The sequence below is a fragment of the Magnolia sinica genome, chromosome 6, assembly GCF_029962835.1.
Source record: "Magnolia sinica isolate HGM2019 chromosome 6, MsV1, whole genome shotgun sequence".
Classification (NCBI taxonomy): domain Eukaryota; kingdom Viridiplantae; phylum Streptophyta; class Magnoliopsida; order Magnoliales; family Magnoliaceae; genus Magnolia; species Magnolia sinica.
The window spans coordinates 68,741,008-68,756,140 of NC_080578.1; the positions used below are offsets into that span (position 1 = coordinate 68,741,008).

General features: G+C 39.5%; 1 protein-coding gene across 1 annotated transcript in view; it reads right to left on the bottom strand.

The window, feature by feature from the left end:
• Positions 1-8,296: 8,296 nt before the first annotated feature.
• LOC131248836 (mitochondrial outer membrane protein porin of 36 kDa) overlaps positions 8,297-15,133 on the bottom strand; it is a 51,874-nt gene continuing 45,037 nt past the window's right edge. Inside the window, exons 5-6 of the mRNA XM_058249313.1 lie at positions 9,251-9,459; positions 8,297-8,907 (exon numbers count right to left, since the gene is read on the bottom strand). Coding sequence (XP_058105296.1) covers positions 8,601-8,907; positions 9,251-9,459 — 516 coding nt within the window. The 3' untranslated portion in view covers positions 8,297-8,600. The remainder of the gene's footprint in view (positions 8,908-9,250; positions 9,460-15,133) is intronic.

The following is a 15,133-nucleotide window of genomic DNA, read 5'->3' on the forward strand; positions in this document are numbered from 1 at the left end:
AAAGAAGGAGAGAGAGAGAGAGAGAGAGAGAGAGAAAGAAAGAAAGAGAAAACCGGTGAGATAGAGGGACCCCGCCACTATGGGCCCCTCACTACATTGCATACATCATTGTGGGTCCCACAATAAGTGATCCTAAAATTGAAATCAATGGTGGATCACCCACCTCTAGGCCTTCTCCTTGCTCCCTTAGCCTCCTTAGCTCCTTGCCAACACTTTTGATGGTGGTTGATGGGGTTTTGATGGTGGGGATGAGAGATGAGAGGGTGGGGAAAGTGGGCCACACTTGTTGTTGTTGTTTGGGAGAGAAGGGAGGTTAGACGTGGGATGCTTGGGAGATTTGAGAAATGAGAAAGAAAAAGGGGTGATGGGATGATGTAAGGAAGGGAATGGGAGGTATGGGTGAGTTTGACTTTTTTATAAAAAGGGGATGGGTTTGTTTGAAAAATTGTAGAAGAGGGATGGTGAGGGGAGAGAGAGTTGACTTAAGGGAAAATGAGGGATGAGTTGATGTACTTAAGGTATGGTATGTACTTGACTTGGGTGATTGATTGATTGATGGGCCACATTGTACAGATTCCCTCAAAATTCATAACGTGCGGTGTTTTTCTCAAAATGAATGCGGACATACAACTTCTAGCCTGGGTATCGGATCGGTGCGCGAGTCATGGCGTTGGAACCGCGATGACAGCGCGGTCGCTAAGGTATAAGTTTCAGTTCGAGCTGACTCGATATGTGGGACCTGGCTTAGGATCGCGCGCAAACGTCGAATATGGATTGAGGATTGCCGGAATTCGATCAGAGGGACCGCGGAAGCCTACGGAATGGTACGGACTAGGATACGGGTCTTACATTGTAACTTGCCACACGCACTCATCGATGGACATCAAAAGGATCCTCATCCTGACTTTCTAATAAGCATAATTGGAGCTATCAAAAGATGGATGCCTAGTAATAGAGAGGCTATCAAAATTTGACATATTAAAAGCTCGAGATCGTTTAGCTCAGGAAATGAATATAAATGAATGAGCTATTAGGCTCTGATACAACTTGAAAAGGCCGAGCTCAAAGTCCTGTGGGGGGGGGGTGTTAATAGGACTATGCTAAATAAAAAAATATATGCGGAATACAAAGACTTAGTTTTAAGGATAACCTAACACCAAAAACCAAAGGCTGATAGGACAACCTTACTAGAACGTTGGTAAGCATAAAAAATTCAAACCAATAAAAGAGGCAAAGGAAATAAACTAAATTATTACAACATCCACCACAAGTGCATAAAGAAAATTACAACATTCATCACCACACATACATCACATTCATCATCCAAACTCCGAGAATTATAGTGGTTTGTGTGTGTACACCAACTATTCGCAAATAGCCACATAACTACTCCACTCTTAATATCCACACCCACGGGATATTGGCTTTCACTAAGAAATAAGGTTTTCCAAGGTTCACCTTAAAACCTTCACAATTGTGTTTTTCAAATGGGCTTACACAATCACAAAAACTCCACAATGAGATTTTCCTGGCTGAACCTCATAAACCAAAAATGCAGAAAATTGAAATACTTATCTGAAGATTCTAATGTATCTTGGTAGAACCAATTCGATGTAGACTTAGATGTTCAATGTTCTATCTCACAAATGAAAGGGTTCTAAGTCTAAATGATTTTTAAATTAAATTAACGTGGGGCTAGCTTGATTTGATTTTGATTTTAAAAGGGTATATCACAATTCCTCTTTTTAATATAATAAAGTTGAATAAAGAGATCACAAAATCAAATACAAAAAGCTATAAAAAGAATCTAAAATGAATAAGTAATAGCTTCACAATTGCAGGAACTTATCTCTCAGAGTGATGGCTTGATTAGGCTTGAAAATGAACGAAAAACCTCTGACATTCGTCCTCTATTTATAGGTAAAAATTCTGTTCCCTCGACTGGTCTAAGGGTCGTTCAATTGGTTGAAGCACCAACCAATTTTTAAAATTTCTGGCGCAATAAGATAAACTCGTTACTCGACTAGTCAAGTGACTTGCTCGACTAGTCAAGTGGCCTGCTCAACTGGTCGAGAAATGCACTCGACTGGTCGAGTGAGTAAAAATTAAGTCGCTGGAGTTCGAGTCGAGCACTGTTCGACTAGTCGAGATTGTTCACTCGACTGGTCAAGCAGTGTGCACGACTGGTCGATCCACAACCAAAAATTCTTGAAAATTCTCAACAAATCTTGGACTGGTCGAGAAACTTCTTGGACTGGTTGAGCCAATGCCTGGACCAATCGAACAATGACTAGGATTAGTCAAAGAAAAGCCTATAAACTTATACATTGATCCAAATTCAGTATGCAATAAATATGACCTAACCTATGGTCAATCTAAGGTCATCCATACCTCAAATGCGAGTATGAAATATTGAAACATTGTTCGCTTCGGTAGATCGTGTATATTGAAGCACATGAAGCTTGACCTCATATTCCTCTAGACCATTGAGTAACCTTCTTCGGAAAGATGTTCCATTTGATTGGACTGACTCATGCCAAGAGGCTTTTATAAAGTTAAAGGGTATGTTAACAATCACACCTATCATGCAACTACCGAGTTGGAGCATGTCTTTTGAAATCAAGTGTGTCAAATGTAGTCAGGTGGAAAACTTCTTGGCCAAAAATATTAACTAGTTCCTTATATTTTTTTTTCGCTCCTATTATTATTAAAATTGTACTCCATATACTCTATTTTATTCTCATTAATTTTTACATTTTAAAGCATCCCTCCATAAATCTATATGTGTTTTTATGCTCTCATTCATTTTATCAATCAAAACATGTCATTTGCAAACAACATAAGCCATGGGACCTCTTTATGCAAATGCCACATTACCTCAACCATAACTAATGTAGAAAGATATGGTCTCAATGCCAACCATTTTATAAGCTTACAATAATTGAAAAATCACCTGCCTCTTCGTTAGTGATCCTCACATTTGTTACCACTCCCTCATACATATTCTTGATAATGTCAATTTGTCCTCTCAAGCTCCTTTCCAATACCCACTAAATTAATTATCTTAGGACCCTATCCTATGATGTCTCTAACTCAATAAAGATATGGAGAGCCTTCCTCCTCTCCCTATATTTCTTCATATATTTTCTATGTAGGAAAAGGTTTCATGGTAAACCTCCCAGCATGAAACCGAATGAATTTTTTATACATGTCTCATGTGTCACGACCCTAAATCTAGTGTTGGTAATCCATGATTACTATACACCAAATTTTGTTTGACAGCCTCCATAGAACTCCGATTTTGGGACTTCCAATTATCACATCCAAAGTCCCATAAGCGGGGCTCCACAAGGAGAATTTTTAAAAGTAAAGACGACAAACACGTAGCATTTCTCAAAATTTTATCATATTTTACTGTGTACAACTGAGCACATCAAGGCAAAACCAAAACATAAACCATATCATATTTACTATACCTGATGTACATATTCAGGATATTACAAAAAAAATACATACACTGATATGTACAAAACAAAAAGGACAATTGGAGTCTGTAGCCTCTACTCCTGCAGCTCCCTACTCTCACCTGTAGAGAGAGAGAGAGAGAGAGAGAGAGAGCGAGAGAGAGAGAGAGAGAGGAAAGCTTGAGCTAGAGAGGAAAGCTTGAGCTACTAAGCTCAGTGAGTGCATGTGTGCAATGAAAATGCATGTTTCATGTCATGCTCATATAATGCACAGGAATACATAGGCTTTCTGAATCGATAACAATAAACTAAAGATACAATGCATTATGCCACTTTTTATATTCCTATATACAGAGATGGAACTTCTACACACTTGTAACATACATACTCTTTCAACGTTTCCATAACTTATCATATTTCCCAATTGGATCACCAAAGTCTAAAACAGAGGTGAGACTCGCATATGATTGCTACCCACTTGTATAGACTTTTCCACCGTGGTCGACTACAGAGGTGGGACTACATAGTTCACGGGCTGAACTAGTCTGACCCACTTGGGTTGAACCTCACTATCTGCCTAACAGCGAAAAGTCATAAGTCGCCTGGCAAAACGATAGCGGACAATTTATGAGCTTGTCACACACAACATATCTTTGCTTGCCCATAAGCAAGTCAGGTCAAACCTCTCAACCAATCGACACGCGCCGGTGGGAGTCGCTGCCTACTTTGGTATTTCGGCATTTCAGCGCTCTGTTCTTCCACCCGGTTTAGGCATTGGTCGCTCCCAATGGTACTAATCGGGGTTTAGGGACTTTCACCCACGGACCCTCTAATCATGTCCTGTCGAATTACACATTTCTGGTGTAGTGTCCAACTCAAGTTATAAAAAAGCATGTTTAATCGCATTTCCAATCACCATATGCATAAGTCCACACATAAGCACAATATGTCATGGTTTTCAAGGCAAACATAGGACGACCTTCCTCATGTGGTCTCCTCATACATTTAAGTTCCTCATAGGGGTTTCATGTAATACATCATGTATAATACATCATGTATCTAGACGGTTTACATACTCATCATAGACACATCGTGTGTCGTAACATAACCCCATCATAGACACATCGTGTGTCGCAACACAACCCCATCATAGACACAACGTGTGTCGCAACACAACCTACAATGATCACCATATCACCATACCATGAGAGGAATTATTCACTCTCAATCATACAATGATGCAACAACTATGAATCATGCATATGATATGCACCTAACTTAGCCACTCTCAATCATACAATGATACAACGACTATAAATCATGCATATGATATGCACCTGACTTAGCCAATCTAAATCTAATCTGGGATTTATTCTGCTATAAGACTTCATGCCACAAGCATGTTTTTTCTCAAGAATTAACTATATCAAAAAGATGAAGGATATTTCTTTTAAACATTTTCTCAAATAGATAGCGGGCGGACATTGTAAGGGACAACGAGAGAAACCGTTAGAAATACATATGTCTTTAAACAACATTAAATCATCTCTATTATCTAATCTTCCATTAATAACCTAATCAACTAATTAAGAAAATCCAGCCATACCTGTAAGAAAATCCAACAATAACTTAACGGATTTAAATCAGAAAAGCTAGTCTGCTTAGGGCTTTAAAAGAAAATCTAGCAACAAATTAACCAACTCCATCAGAACTTCCAACAAGAACCTATCCCTAAATCAGAAATCTCATCTTTTATAGGGCTTTCAAGAAAATTCAGCAATACCTAATTCGAAATCAAAAATTCAGCAATACTTACCCTAAATCAAAAATCTCATCTTTTATAGGGCTTTCAAGAAAATTCAGCAATATCTAATTCGAAATCAGAAAATTCAGCGAAAGCCTAACCTTAAAATAGAAAATCTATCAATTATCTAACTGTAAGATAGAAATTTCAGCAATCTATTAACCCTAAATGAAAAGCCAGCGAAAAACCTAACACTAAAACAGAAAATCCAGCAATTATCTAACCATAAAACAGAAATTCCAGCAATCTATTAACCCTAAATGAAAAGCCAGCGAAAGCGTAACCCTAAAACAGAAAATCCAGCAATTTTCTAACCCTAAATGAAAATCCAGCAAAAGGGTTTTGAAGGAAACCCCAACGTACACATGCATGCTCTTAATCTATGCACTCATCTGTAACTATCAGAGGATTGGCTCCCAACCTCAGCTTCTATTTTCTTTTCTTCTTTTTCTTCTTCTCAACTTCACACTCAACAAGAAAGAGTGCTGGAAAATGGAATGTTGCAAAAGGGTTTTCATATGTACGGACTTGAAAATGGTTTTAAATTAACTTTTGTCTAAAAAGGAGGGTTATGGGATGTTTTGTGATGATTTTTGAAAAGCTTAAACTTATAATAGCAATATAACAATATTATTTAAGTAATTTGAACTAACGTATTCCAAGGAGTTTAAAAACATCGAGGTCATTTAAATATATTTTCTCAAAATATACATGTGCATCTCTATGCATAACTTACAATCCGGGTGTCCTATTGACATGTCGTTTTCGCCATTAACTCCGTAACTCGACTACGGTTACAACGGTTAGGCTCTTGGACCTAACGGATTTTGAAAACTCGATGGTGGGGCTCCATCAGATAAAACAAGGATATAATTGTCATTTTTTAGATTGTTTAATTTTAAGTTTGTATCTTAAAATTCGGACATCGGGTTGAAATACGGCTTACGGCTTAATAACAGAACAACATTATCATCAAGTCAAAACATTCTTGAGGCCAATGGACATATAGTCAACGGCTATCCAGTGTATAAACAAGATTTCGGGGCCTCGGGTCTTACATCATGTCTTATTCTTTACTTAATCATTCTCTTTCAAATTATAATAGTGTGGCTCATAAGTTCAATCACTTAATCCCAAAATCTTCCCGTAAAATGGGTGAAAATTCCCATATGCAAAATGTTTAAGCAAGCTCCAGTGCTATTGAATTGGGAGGGTTGGAGAGTATTGGGTCACAGAGTGAAGGTTGGAGTGGGGCATTGGAATCTAAGTCGTTGCAATACACTCAAAACTCCAAATTGAAAGTGTAATGGGAGGAAAGCTAAGGCCCCATTTGCATGATAGTCCAGAAATTAGTTTTTGAGAACTCAAGCATGTGGAAACGCAATTTTTAAAATGTTAGCTCCTGAAAACTCCTTTTCTCTGGCAAATTTTCTAATTTTCTTATAATACCATTTCGATGTCAATGGCAATTGAAAATATAGTATAATGTAAATACCAGCTTCTAGTATACTTACTGAAGACTTTAAGGCGGTAAATCATCTGATTTTACGCCTGGAATTTGATCCACTTGTTATTTACTTTTAACCATCCATTTGATAACCACTACTTGGATAGTTAGGATCAGTTAATCAGTATGATTCCTGGGACATGCTCCAGACATAACGTGCCCCCACAAATTTGATTGGTTTGAATAGAGAATCCATATGATAGTTTACCACAACTTAAAAGAATGGTGACTCTTGCACCAAGCACATTGGTCATTGCGCTAATAGAGATGGAGCATAACCCATAAAGTACATTAGCCAAATGAAAATGATAATCTTATCTTGCACTCGGAATTTGAACCACTTATTGTTAACCATCCATTTGGTCAATTGGACGGTTAAGATTGGTTGATTAGTGCAATTTTAAGATATGGTCAGTGTCCCGCGGTTTCTGAGACATGGCACATCCACACGTGGGGTTGTAAGCTATCATGAGAAAATTCAAGAGAGATCATTTCAATGATTTTCGTTGATGAGTAGAACTCATATCCATCTCATGTTAGCAGATTGTGTGGCTTATGCATCAGTTACCTCACACGCATACGACATAGCAAAACTTATTTCACTGGTTGGAAGATGATGATCCTCATGAGATTGGAGATTGTTATGGTCATACACTTAACATAATGGGACTACATATGCTCCCATTTTGGAATGTTTATAATTAAAACATTTCATGTGATTACATAACTGCTCCAAACAGCATTTTGGTAAATAATCCAACAGGGCGCCCCAAAAGGATTTGGAGGAATTTTCCAACGTGGGAAAGCAATGCATTAAAAAGGGTGAGAAAAAAGTAACCTTCCAAAACTGAGTTTTTTTTTTTTTTTTTTCCCAATCAAATTTTCCACGAAAGGCCAGGAAAGGATCCATTCATTCAAACCAAAAGCGCCATTCATGTGCCAGAAAACAGCAGTTCCACCTTCCAAACAGAAGCCTAAACCATGCCCATGATGAGAGATGATAAACTATCAGATACATAGGCACAACATAGACAGCTGCATTCACACCCGGTCCTAACCCTGGATTAGATAAAAGCCCACCCAGAAATCGCATACAATTGTAACAATCACATTAATAGAAAAATGCCTGTTGCATGTTTCATATCCTAACAACATATTCTTTCCAGACAACACAGATCCAACTGTTCAGATTAAAACAGACTCGGTGACCAAACCAAATGCAGTAGAACTCACCACCACATCAGAACCCAGCCCAAACACATTCGCCAGATGAATGATCTGCACTTGCACCTCCTAAATTCCTACATGGATTGATATAGGTGGCCACTTTCATCCTAAACACACATCGTACAACCATGCTAAAGTCGTGGTACATCACAGTCTACACGCAATATGTAAGAGCCACCAATAAAGAGCATAATACCATCTCAGGAAAAAAAAAAAAAAAAAAACCAACGGATATTAGGAACAGCAATGGCAAAAACCCATTAAAGGAGTACAACATTCAAGTCAAAACTCCGCTTCAAAAAGCCAGTTATTTTATGCTCAGTGGAGAAAACGGGAGGTTGAGGGACAAAAGGAAATTTTCTGAAGATAAATAATCTCTGGTCCCTACTGCCGGCCAGAATTATTTTTACAGGCCCATGGTATCATCATCATCATATAATCAACAAAAGAAAACAAAAGAAAAGGCAGAAGAATTCCAATCGCATGCCTGTTAAAAAGACAATGCGCAAAAAGAAGAGCTTTCGGTTCCAATCAATCGTTACCTTATTGTCTGCACTGCACTGCCCTGCTCTCTCCCCTCTAGACATTCCATCATTGCCTAGGGCTTGAGAGCCAGGGCTAGGCCGATCTTGGCACTCTTCTCGATGGCACGGGTGTCAACCTCCCCTGAGATGGTGAAAAGGGACTTTGGCCTCCATTCATGCTGGATGAGGGCGCTTGCTTTGCCATAGTTGTTGAGCCGGGACTTCACTGTGGTCAAGGGGTCCAGTGCGTGCTGGGTGCCGATGGTGAGGGTGTTTTCGTTGGTTGAGAAGCTGTGTGACAGCTCTGCACCCACCGCCGTGTTTGACAGGGGGCTCACCATGTGATAGTAGGAAGCGGTGAGCGTATCCCCTTTGTCATTCCTACCATGTCATTACAAGATTTTAGCAGACCATTTCATTCAGATAAGAGGTGATCCCACCATTCTTCCCTGAAATTAAGGTATTTTTGGACATCCCACGCTTAACACACTCCACCCCAAATCAATATCAGTAACATATCAGGTTGAGCTTAGATATCTCGAACATTGATTTGAGGTGAAGGGGAAAATCCAGCCATGCAATAGGGTCCCCATTTTTCTGCACCACTCCAAATGGATAGTAGAAAGGTATCCTTTCCACCAAATATTGAACTTAATTGTTATATGGGGTACATCCAAACAGAGACCTAAAAGATCAACTTTGTTTTGAAGAACTGATTACTCACAAGGTCAAGGAAGCTATGAGGTCGGCACTGGAGAAGCTCAACCCAGCATTATACTTGATGAAGTTGCCACTGGCAGTGTCAAAAGACAAGTCGGTCCCAACAGAGAGAACATTGCTCCCAACTACACCTGAAAAGTTGACGATGGGGTTTGCAGTCAACCCAATACTTGTGCTAATCCCTGCATAGTCGTGGGCGTATTGTAGTTCCACCTGTAACCACAGCCACCAAATTTTCACATTGGATAGGTCCTCTATGGTTGTAGCATGTTGTAATTATTTTTTGTTATGGATGGACCCGAGGGGAGAACTGAGGCATAATGAAACAACAATGACACCCATAACACAGTCAGACTACATCAATATCCATAATAGGCAAACACAAACTGCCTTTTCTTCACATTTTATTTTTTTTTGCTTTCTTAGAGCCTAGTACTGCTCAGGCAGACAAATATACTCATAGGCATGACCAAGCCCCACTCAATGAAAACAAAACATATTGCATTACACCACTTCATGGCATATATGTCAAAAAGGAGCTCCATATGCCAAGATTACACCATTCTCATTGCAGACTTGGGTCAGAGAATGAGGTTTATAGCAAGAATATATGATACCAGGTGGTATTTAGGAGAAATGCCAGCAGTCAACAATTTCAGCTCCTACTACTGAAGTGGGATGGTGCTCAAGGTATTACTTGTGTTCAAAATTTGATGCATGCATGAAATACAGACATCTACTTCATAAATGCACATCACAATATTAAATATGCATCTTTTATCAGTAGGAGATGGAACATATTTCAGCCTAACTGAGAAATCAAGGACCACCACCAAGGCAAAAAAAGATTATCCCCATGTCCGACACCTAATATTTTTTTCTTTTGCAAGTATCACAAATTTGACCTGCAAAATCTTTTAAATTTTCATAAAAAAGAACAGAAAACTTTTAATATACCAGAAGATCAAAGACCATTGATGGGAGAGAAAACTCCTTTTACCCAATTGCCTACTCTTTTTTATATTTTTTCCTCTTGTAAGAAAGGAATATCCATTAAGGTTTGAGATAAACATCCACCACACACAACCTGGCGAGAAGTAGGGACCTGATTGTCAAATCAGTCCCTCATTCACATTGAGGAATTGCAATCCAACTACTAATTTATAAGAACAAGAAAAGTGGAGAAGGAAACACAATTGGCAGAGGAAGATTCTACCTTCAGAATAGAAAAAAATCACATCCATAAGAACGAAAAGTCCTCCATAAAAAGTTCAGCAAAGACATCAAAACTTCCAAAAGAGACTCCTTCAATTTAAATATACTCGCGAAGATAAAGTGAAACCCTAGAACAAATCTCAACCTTAGATCAGCTCTAAACAAAGCACCATATATAATCCTTTTGACATTAAAAGAATAAAAAGCTACCTTAAAATTTGAGTCCCTAAAATAACATTAGCGCGGCATACTATATAGAGTGTTACTACTGTCTCGTTCTATAGCAATACAGCAGCCATTCTGTAGCATGCTACTCTGTTGCAAAAGATAGGTGATGGATCCCCCATCATAAAATTGGTTGGCCCACCCTCGGCCCATCACAAGAGTTACAATAAAATGGCACACACTTAGCAAAGCCCCATACATAGTCTTTTCAACATTAAAAGACTACAAAGCTAACTAAAAATTTGAGCATCTTATTTTAATCGCTAAAATAACATTATTGTAATGTGTTACTGCAGCGCCTCACTACGGCAATACAGTAGCAGTACCATAACATGCCACTCCTTCACAAAATAGGTGATGGGACCCATCATGTGGTTGGTGGCATCACCCTTGGTCCATCACATGGGTTGCAATAAAATGGTACACACTACGAGGCTGACTGTTCAAGTTGGTCTCTAATTCGATGGTCATCATCATCATCATCTAGGTCTTATACCAACTAATTGGGGTCGACCGCATGGATCATGTTCTGCCATTCCACTCTATCAAGAGCCATAGCAGTCTTCAAAATAATAATAATCCAAATCTCAAGCAAGAAGAAGGTAATGGGGAAGGAAAATCAACAATACGATTTAAAAATAAATAAATAAAAAATCACAAGAAACTGGAAATTTTGAAAAAAAACATGCAAAATCCAGTAATAATAGAGAAAAACAATCCCCCAGACACAGTCCAAAGTACTTAACGCCCTAAACATAACCTAAAACAGTCCCAAACATTAGCCCTTTGTTCATCTTATCTAAGTATCTTTTTTATATTTACAATGCTAAATAAACTCTTAACTCGAGTACTGTAGCTTTTTTGGGAGAGAACAAACAAGTATCGTAGCATATTAGCATAGCACATTGTAGTGTTACTGTAGCATGCATACTGAGGTAATATTGTAGCGATACTGTAGCAGTACTGCATCTGCGAAGTCTGTTTTGGACAAGTCAGAAGAACTAACACGCGACTTCTTGTAGAGAGGGGTCAACAATGGGCACAAGTTTCATGTTCTCAAATGAAAAGAGGTTTGTAAACTGATCTCCGAGGGTTGAGTGGGCATACGGGTGTCGGAAACAATGAATGTGGCATTGTTAGCAAAGTGGCAATGGAGATTTCGTACTGAAAAGGATAGGCTATGGAGAGAGGTGATAACTTTCAAATGGGGGGGGGGGGGGGGTCGTTATCTCTATTGATCTGTTGTTTAACCAATGATTGGTCTTCTCTCTTGGAGAGAGGGATCGTGGGAGGATCCTTGGTGTGGGGATAGTCCATTGGAGTTAAAGTTTCCTTCACTGGCAAAGATTAGCCCCATCAAAGAAAATGCTCGTAGCTAGTTGCTATTCCCTTCATGGCAGCAATGGTGTATGGTGACCTCATTGTCGAAAGGATTTATCTGACGAGGAAGCAGCCAAGTATGCTAAATTATTGGAGCCATTGCAGAACATTCGTCTCTCCTCAATTTCCAAGGATTCTCCAACTTGGAATCAAGGTATTCCGTATCGGTAACGGTGGCCGTAACGGTCACCACCATTACCGATACCCAATATGGGGGCATAACAACCGTTATGACCCCTGTAACGGTTGAAAATTTTCTTTTGCCCAAAAAATTCTGAAAAAATATCTAAAAAATCAAGAATAATGTAAATATTTCAAATATGTATTCATTTTATTTTTTTTTTGAACATGTTTATGGTAGTGTAACGGTCCACTCTTTCGTGAGAGTGTTGTATCGGTAATGCAGGGGCATTTTCACACAGGGCTCGAGTAAGGTAGCCTGTGGGATGCGGGGATACACTCGGGGTGGGCAGCCCGTGTGAGGCGGGTGGCTGGTGAGAGGCGGGCCCCACCCGTGTGAGGCGGATGGCTCGTGTGAGGCGGTACCCATGTGATTTGGGGTCCACGAGTGGGGTTCGGCCGACGTCCTAACCCATGAGATGTGGGGCCTGGGCTATGAGATAACCGGACTGATTCGCCATGCTCTAATGTTCGAGCTTTTAAAACAAGTGGTTAATTGTCCTGCATCAAATTGGTATCAAAGCAGGAGGTCTCGAGTTCGACTCCTCACCGGGGATTATTAATGCAGGGGCATTTTCACACTTGGCTCGAGTAGGGTAGCCTATGAGATGCGGGGACACAAGCATTAGAACTAGAAATCAAAAAAAGGCATAAATATTGCTTTTTCAATTTTTTTGAAAAAAAAAAGGCCCTCAAAGATTCTATTCGCTCAAATCACTTCAATCCACAATTTTAATCTTAAAAGCTATAGTAAGAGTGGTCGAAATCTGTTGTAAAATGATATAGGAGAGTTTTTGGAATGAGAAAAGTGAAAAGGAGGAGAAATGAATTTAAATAGCAAAAACAAAAAAAAAAAAAAAGTGACCGTTTTTTGACCGTTATGGGTGTAACGGTCGTTATGCCCTGTAACGGCCTTTACGGCCATCGTAAAGGCTGATACGGTCTCAAAAAACTAATTGCCACATTTCACCTCGTATCACATAACGGTCATGGCCGTTACCTATACGTATCCGCCTTTACGGGCGTATCGTAACAGATACGAAATACCTTGCTTGGAATACTTCTCCATCAGGAAAGTTTACAGTTCAAGCCTTTTATAAATTGATCTGAAAATCCTCTCCTCCAAGGAACTTTTTCATGGTTTTTGGTTTTATGGAGCTCCAACTAAGATGGTGGCTTTTGCATGGTTGATTGGGAGAAAAGAGTCTTAACCATAGACAACCTCTAGAAACAATCTATCATCCTACCCAACATTTGTTTCATGTGTAAGAATAGTGCAAAATCGATATATCATCTCTTCCTTCATTATCCTTTTGTGAGTAAATTTGGATCTCTTCCTTCATTATCCTTTTGTGAGCAAGTTTGGATCGTGTTTCTGGCTATATTTGAAGTTAATTGGTCAATGCATTCTCCTATAAATGCTATTTTTTGGGAATTGCATGATGGGATCCAAAGAAAGGATGAATCAATCATTTGGCGCATGATCTTGCTAGCAAGTTTGAGGAACATTTGGGGGGAGCGAAACAGGAAGGTGTTTCCAAAATAATGAAGGATCATGGGAGGTACTTTGGAAATCCAAAAGAGATGTGCTATAATGTGCATCCACGATAAAGAATGTCAAAGATTGTAAAATTGTCTTTGCTTAGGTTGTAATTCACGGGTTATATTCTTTTCCATTTTGACTTTTTGTCTTAGCAACTTATCAATAAAATTAATTACTATTCAAAATAATAATAATAATCGATGTTTTGGATCACCAGACCATAATCACCATCCTATAGAGAAATTCTGAGTGAACCCTACCCTAGATGGGTCCAAGCCAGTCCATTTTAGATGGAACCGAAGCAGATGGGGCCTATGTCTTTCTTTCTTTTTTTGTCTTTGTTTCTTTTTCTTGTTCTTGCAGGCCGCACTTTGACCCTGATGCAGCACGATACCAGCCCATTGACAACCCTAGACTTCAGCAACACTATGTTGGTTGATTTCTTCTAAGCTTTTCCCTTGGAGGCTTGCAGATTAGGTCGAGGAAATTATAGACACAGAACAATGTTTTAACTTATCCCATATGCAATGGGAAGGGAACTCTATGGCAGACTCCCTTGACTGGAAGTAGTTGGCAGGCTCTCTTTGGTTGTGGGTGATAGCATCCCCTTGTAATTTTGTTCCACTTGAGGTCAATTGGATGTTAGGACCCCAACAAAACTGAGGCTAGAGAATGTGAAGTGGACAAGGACATGCTACAAGAGAGCTGCATATTTAGTAACTGTGAAATAAATATTTACATGCACATGTAAAACAAACACACATATTTCATTGGTCGCCAGCGAGCAAGACTCCATGAATCCATCCGCACGGTCCAATTTGGGTGTGCACTAGCATATTGTGTTTCACACATCCAAGCCACCTATCAAATGTGTCATAGCATGTTAGGCCCAAGGCCCAAACATCAGCCCAATTTATGATTCAAGTGGGCCACAAAATAGGGCAATAGTGAACAGGTGAATGCCCACCATTCCTACTGTTTTCATTGGTATGAATAACAATTTGACCTGATTTTTGGGCCTCGTGCCCAAATTGGGGTGAGACATCTGATAGGAGTAGTTCGCAGAATGTTGTGCCAGGTTAAAATTCAAGGGTAGATGTCCCACATCCAACTATTTCCTATCGTGTGGTCCACTGGACCATGGATTGGGCTGGTTTTTGGGCCCTAGGCACATCGTGGTGGGGCCCACCTAAAGTAGATTTCGTACTCGTCGCATGGCTTGGATGTCAGAAACACATCATGGTTGGGTCGGTCGATCAATCAATCAACGTCATAAACAGATCATGGTGGGGTCGGTCGGTCAACCAATCAATCGATGTCAGAAACACATCATGGTGGGGTTGG